At 55.6% G+C, this 6,500-nt stretch overlaps 1 protein-coding gene across 1 annotated transcript; it reads left to right on the forward strand.

Annotated features, from left to right (window-relative positions):
• The first annotated feature begins 11 nt into the window (after positions 1–11).
• On the forward strand, positions 12–5,433 carry DDOST (dolichyl-diphosphooligosaccharide--protein glycosyltransferase non-catalytic subunit). Its single transcript, XM_032131463.1, has 11 exons — positions 12–171; positions 1,320–1,430; positions 1,658–1,744; positions 2,000–2,103; positions 2,883–2,977; positions 3,302–3,395; positions 3,817–3,965; positions 4,240–4,387; positions 4,506–4,626; positions 4,767–4,873; positions 4,964–5,433. The coding sequence occupies exons 1-11, from the start codon at positions 33–35 to the stop codon at positions 5,111–5,113; spliced, it is 1,305 nt and encodes a 434-aa protein (XP_031987354.1). The 5' UTR covers positions 12–32; the 3' UTR covers positions 5,114–5,433.
• Positions 5,434–6,500: the final 1,067 nt, after the last annotated feature.

The following is a 6,500-nucleotide window of genomic DNA, read 5'->3' on the forward strand; positions in this document are numbered from 1 at the left end:
CTGCCCGCTTCTGAGGTGGTTCGGGGAGCAAGATGGCGGCGGCCGCTGTGGCTGTGTGGGGGCTGCTGGCGGCGCTGGCGGCGGGCGCTGAGGGGGGGCCCCGCACGCTGGTGCTGCTGGAGAACGGGAACCTGCGCGACACGCACTCGATGTTCTTCCGCAGCCTCGCGGGTACGGAGCGGGATCCCGGGAGGGGTTGGATGGAGCGGGAGGAGTGGGCTTGGGGACCCAGAGTCAGGATGGGGGAGAAGGTTGGAGTTACCTGAGGGAAAAGGGGATATTTGGGGTCTTCGGGTTAGGCCGAGGGAGGAGATGAGGTCCCTGGCGGGGCTGAGGGCGGAGCCAGGGGTCCCTTGCTGGAAGGGGGGGTGTTTAGATTCCTGTGGTCAAGATAGGGGTCCCCTAGGGCAGAGGGGGGTGATCGGGGTTTCCGGGTCAGGATGAGGGAGGAGATTTGGGATCCTGCGCCGGGCAGAGGGAGGAAATTGGAGTTTCCAGGCGGAAAAGAGGGGTGTTTGGGGCTCCCACGTCAGAGTGGAGGAGGAGACTGGGGTCACTGTCAGGCTGAGGGAGCAGATCGAGGTCCCCTGAGGGAGAATGGAGTGTTTGAGGTCTCTTGGTCAGGCTGTGGGAGGTGATGGGGGCTCTGTGCCTGCATGAGGGAGGAGATTGGGTTCCCCATGTCAGAATGGGGGAGGAGATCGGAGTCCCCTGGTCAGGCAGAAAAGGAGGTTGGTGTTCCCGGGGAGAGGGGGTTGTTTGGGTTCCCCTGGTCAGTATGAAGAAGATTTGGGTCCCCATGTCAGGCTGAAGGAGGAGATTGAGAGGGAAGTGCTGTTGGTGTCCCCCGGTCAGGCTGAGTGTAAAGAAGGAGGAGATTGGGGTTCCCTGGTTTACAGGGAGGTGTTTGGGTCCCCTGGCCAAGCAGAGGGAGAAGACTGGGAACCCTGCGCCAGTCTGAGAGAGGAGATTTGGGTTCCCTGGAGGGTGGGGGGAGGCTGTTTGGGATCTTCTGGTCAGAATGAGGCAGGAGATGGGGGCTGTTTCCCCAGCTGTGCTGTGTTTGGGTCCTGTGCAGCATCAGTCCCTGTTCGATGGGTGACAGCAGGGCATCCTTTGACATCTGGGCTCTTCAGGGGATCCACCCCCTTGGGTTTATGTGGGAGCCCTCATGTGCTGCTCCTAAAAAGCTCCTAAGCCAGTTTTTCCAAACCACTCCTTCTTTGGGGGAATAAACCTCTGGATCCTGCTGCTGCTTTGCTGCTCCATGGGTGGTTTCAGGCCATGTGGAAGTTGTCACTTTTGTCTCGTGGCTGCAGACAGGGGCTTCGACCTCACCTTCCGGACAGCGGATGACGCCGGCCTGTCCCTGATAAAATACGGGGAATTCCTATACGACAACCTCATCATCTTCTCCCCATCCATAGAAGGTAAATGCGGAAGGGGAAAGCTCTGGTGGCATTTCTGGAAGAGGATTTCCAGCTGTTTTGTGAATTTTAGTTAAATCTTACTCTTCAGATGTACTCAGTAGCAAACTGCAGCTCCATCCTGGCCTGTATTGGTGGTTCTGCCATAGATTTGGTGATTTGCCATGGTTTAATTCTAATGGGAGGTTATTTCTGAGCTCTAGCCATGAATTGTTGCTGTTTGCTTTCAGACTTTGGTGGGAACATCAATGTGGAGACCATCACCGCGTTCATCGACGGCGGCGGCAGCGTCCTCGTCGCCGCCAGCTCAGACATTGGTGAGTGCAGATGTTCCCCCAGAGAATTAACTCACTGCAGCAAAAACAGCTGCTCCTTGTGCACCTCAGGTTTTGTGCTGCGAGGAAATGGCTGATTAATGCCTTTAGTAACATGTTCAGTGGGAATGCAGCTGGGGAGGTCATGTTGCTCCCTGGGGTTTGGCTCATAGAGCGTTGAACACATGACTCTCAGCTGAATTTACTTTTTCTTTTGAGTTTGTGTCTTGTAACGGAGAATCTGTTGTGTCCCTGCAGGTGACCCCCTGCGAGAGCTGGGCAGCGAGTGCGGGATCGAGTTCGATGAGGAGAGGACAGCGGTCATCGACCACCACAACTACGACATCTCCGACCCCGGCCAGGTGACGGCTTTGCCTGCACCCTTGGGCTGCTTTAACGAGCACGTGGGTGCAAAGCTTTAGGGATGAGTCCTCTGGCCTTGTTCTCCCATTTTTCCTCTATCCCTTCTCCCCTGTCCTTCTCCCAGGAAAGTGGTAAATAATCCATGTTGCAACATTAAGTTCTGCTGCTGTCAGCATCCTTCAGGCTCTAGTTTCAGATGGTCACCGTGTGCAGGCAGGTAGACTGATTAATGCTGGTTCTGGATCCCTCTGAAGCTTGGGGGGAATTTCACATGAGGGTGCAGTGTGTCCGACACCAAGTGCAATGCTTCAGATGTGGGAGGGGAGATTTTCAGTCCCAGATTTTCAGATCAGTATAGAAACACAGAAACATTTCTACAGTTTTTCCCACCTGGTGTAATCCAGCACTTTAAAATTAAAATATATATTAAGGTCTGAACTAAATATACTCTGATCATTTTTTGTTTAAGGTAAACTGTTGAATTAGTACATATGTGCATGTTGTCCTGGTTTGAGAGTGAAGGTTGCTAAATACAGGGAAATTAAACACTGAAGGTGTTGCTGTCTTTATCAAGCGGCAGTTTATATTTCCTTGAGGATCAGTATTAACCTAACTTGATTATAAATAGAAAAATGCTGTTGTTTTGCTTTTTAATTGAGCTGCAACGTTCACCCAACAGTTGTAATTGTCTGTAAAAATGAAGTTAACTTTTAACTGCAGAGCTGTTGTTGTCATTAAACCCCGACTCACCTCACACAGATCTCTCTCGTTTCCCCAGCACACGCTCATCGTCGCCGACACTGAGAACCTGCTGAAGGCCCCCACCATTGTGGGGAAAGCAGCACTGAACCCCATCCTGTTCCGAGGAGTTGGGTGAGCAGCAGGGGCTGAGGTGGGGGTAGAGCAATGGAACCAGTGGTGTTGCTGTGAGGTGAGCATGGGGTCAGCCACTGGGACTCTTAATGTGAGCGTAACAAATCTCTCTTGATTTCAAACAAAAATAGAAGGAAACCCTCCAAAATAGCTTAGTTGTTGACTTAGGAATGGTTCCTAACAAATTAGTGGTGGAAATACTTAGTTTCTCAGCAGGTTCGAAGGGTGAGAAGGTCCATGGGGTTGAGCGGGTGGCCACACGTTCCTCTGGGTGTGGGGGGCCCTGGGGGTCTTTGTGCTGCTCACTGTGGCTTTCCCTGCAAGGATGGTGGCTGATCCCGACAACCCGCTGGTGCTGGATATCCTGACTGGCTCCTCCACCTCCTACTCCTTCTTCCCAGATAAACCCATCACTCAGGTACGCTCCCTTCCTTTCTCTGTTGTTCTGAGCTGTGCTTCTGCAATTTAGTCCCTCTAACTTCAGCTGCTTGGGAAAATCCTGCAGTGTTTGATTTCCTGATTGGTTTTGAAAGGATTGGGCTGTTGGCTGCTTCCCCATGTTGCCTTGGGAATCTTCCTCTCTGCTTTGTGCTCGTGGGGAGGTGTTCAGTGTGAGGGACACGTGCTCTGGAGGAGAGGCCGGCCTAGATCAAAGCACCTCTCCCATTCCATCCCACCTGGAGTGGCTATCAGAATCCTATTCCTTCTTTTTCTGAGCTTCGTGGTCACTACTTAACTGCAGCTGGTGCTACGACACCCAGACTGTCCCACTCCACAGCAAACTCTTCTTCATGCATTCCCCAATGGGCTAAGCCCTGTTCCACCTCGTTGCCCCGCAGTACCCGCACGCAGTGGGGAAGAACACGCTGCTGATCGCGGGGCTGCAGGCGCGGAACAACGCCCGCGTCGTCTTCAGCGGCTCCCTGGATTTCTTCAGCGACGCCTTCTTCAACTCTGCCGTGCAGAAAGCGACTCCTGGCTCCAAGAGGTGCGCTGGCTTCCCTGGCTGAGGAATGTTTGGGGAGTGGTTTGAGGACAAAAGTCCTGGGAAACAGGCAACAAATGTTTATGTTTTGGGAAAGAACAGAAAGCTTGAATTGAATGGGGGTGACATGTCTTTCGGTGTTGCGGAACAAAGAGCTTTGGAAAGCAGCTCCTTCCTCTAACCTCAGCTCAGTTTGTGTTGCTTTCACATCTATTTGGTTTAGTTTGGGTTTGGCCCCTGGGTCTTCTCGGCTGTCTCAGCCTCCCATGTTCTGCAGGTACTCGCAGACGGGTAACTACGAGCTGGCCGTGGCCCTGTCGCGCTGGGTGTTCAAGGAGGAGGGGGTTCTGCGCGTGGGCGCCGTGTCCCACCACCGCGTCGGGGAGCTGGCGCCGCCCAACGCCTACACCGTCACTGACCTCGTGGTGAGGCTGCCGGCCTGGCGGGGCAGGCGCACGCGGGGGCCGCCTGGGAATTGGGGAACGTTGGAGCTCGGAGTTGGCCGAGGCTCGTTTTCAGGTATTGCTGGTTCGTTTGTCCCAGGAGTACAGCATTGTGATCGAGAAGCTTGCTGATGGCAAGTGGGTACCCTTCGACGGGGATGACATCCAGCTGGAGTTCGTGCGCATCGACCCCTTCGTGCGCACCTTCCTCAAGAGGAACGGTAGGTCCCCGTCAGGAGGAGCAGGAGGTTCTCCTCAAGAGGAGCAGGAGGTCCCATTGCTGCCCTGGCCCCACACTGGGGGTGTTTTCACCTTCCACAGCTTCTCGTGTCCCCTCAGTGTCACCCTGTCTCTCCCTCAGGTGGCAAATACAGCGTGCAGTTCAAGCTGCCGGATGTCTATGGCGTGTTCCAGTTCAAAGTGGATTACAACCGGCTGGGATACACCCACCTCTACTCCTCCACACAGGTAAGCGTGGGGGAGCGAATCCTACCCTGTCCTGGCAGGAAAGGCTGCCCCAGGCTGCTGGACTGCAAGGGCTGCTCTGTCCCATGCCAGGTGTCCGTGCGTCCCCTCCAGCACACGCAGTACGAGCGGTTCATCCCCTCGGCATATCCCTACTACGCCGGCGCCTTCTCCATGATGGTCGGCCTCTTCATGTTCAGCATTGTCTTCCTGCACATGAAGGAGAAGGAGAAATCCGACTGAGCTCCCTGTGGGAGCCTTTTCCTGGTGCCAGGAGGGCCGGGCAGTGCTTGGAGCCTCGCGTGTATCCGTGTGAGGACTGGTGGGTGCCGGATGCACTGTGGGGCTGTGTTTGGTCTTTTTTATTTTTACACCTGGGGGAGTTGTTGAGAATGAAAATTAAATTTTGGGGGGGGAAATCCATTGCCAAAGTCTCTGCAAACCCGGGGACTGGAACACTTCCGGTGTTTACTGATGAATCACTGTTTGTTTCACTCCATTGTTGGAATGATTTGGACTGCAGATTAACTCCCAGTTCAAAATAAAGTCCCTCGTTCCTCTCACCCTGAAGGGGAGTGAAGTGAATTCCTGGTGTGGGGCATTCAGTGCCGTCCCAGACCTGAGGGCTGTGTCCCTACCTTACCCTCGCCCGCTCCGGGCGTTCACCAGGGTGAGCTGGGAGGGAACAGTCAGATGGCGCTGGGGCTGGAGAGTGCTGAAAGGCAAAAAGCGGAGTCTGGGGAACTTGGGACACCCCAAAAAGCACAACGAAGGGTCTGGGCTGTCACCAAAGGCACACAGAGGACAGGACACCTCAAAACCCACCCTGTGCCCTGTAAAGCAAACAGGTGAGTTCAGGGATACTGCAAAGGCTCAGCAAGAGCCGGGGATCACCCCAAAATGCACACTGAGGTGTCTAGGGGAAAAAATACCAGCTGGAAGATGTGATCCCAAGAAAACTGGAGTGAAGTGGAGGAGCTGAAGGGGTGGCAGGGGTGTGAGATGGAGTGAGCGGCTTTTGGGGTGCACCAGGGCTGTTTTGAGATGGAAGGTGGAGAAATGATGCGGGGGGTGACGGGGTCAGAGGTAGCAGTGAGTAAAAGGATGAAGAAGATGATGAGGCCTTGAGGGCCAGCAGATGGGACTCAGGGGCCCACAGGGATCCCTGGGATACTTGGGACACGGGGACCAGCAGGGGCACAGGGACAGCCAGGGCAGGGCACAGGACCCCCAGGGGACACCTGGGACAACAGGGACCACCGGGGCAGTCCAGGACACTGATCCCTGAGGCACAGGGGCCCTGGCACACAGGGGCCCCCCTTGGGTCAAAGGGACACAAGGAGCGCCAAGGGGCACAGAGACCCCCTGGAAGCACATTGGCACCAGGGATCCCTGCGGACACAGGGACCCCGGGGACAACGGGGAGCGCCAGGGGCCACAGGGATCCCTGGGGAGACAGGAACGGCCGGAGGACAGCTGGGGACACCGGGCCCGCCGGTGCCACAGGGATCGCCGGTGCCACAGGGATCGCCGGTCACCAGTGACGCCCAGGGCCATAGGGACCCCAGAGGAGCCCTGGGGACACCGTGGGACACCGGGACAGCCGGGGACACCGTGGGACACAGGGACA

Source organism: Corvus moneduloides, chromosome 22, assembly GCF_009650955.1.
Source record: "Corvus moneduloides isolate bCorMon1 chromosome 22, bCorMon1.pri, whole genome shotgun sequence".
NCBI classification, from domain to species: Eukaryota; Metazoa; Chordata; class Aves; order Passeriformes; family Corvidae; genus Corvus; species Corvus moneduloides.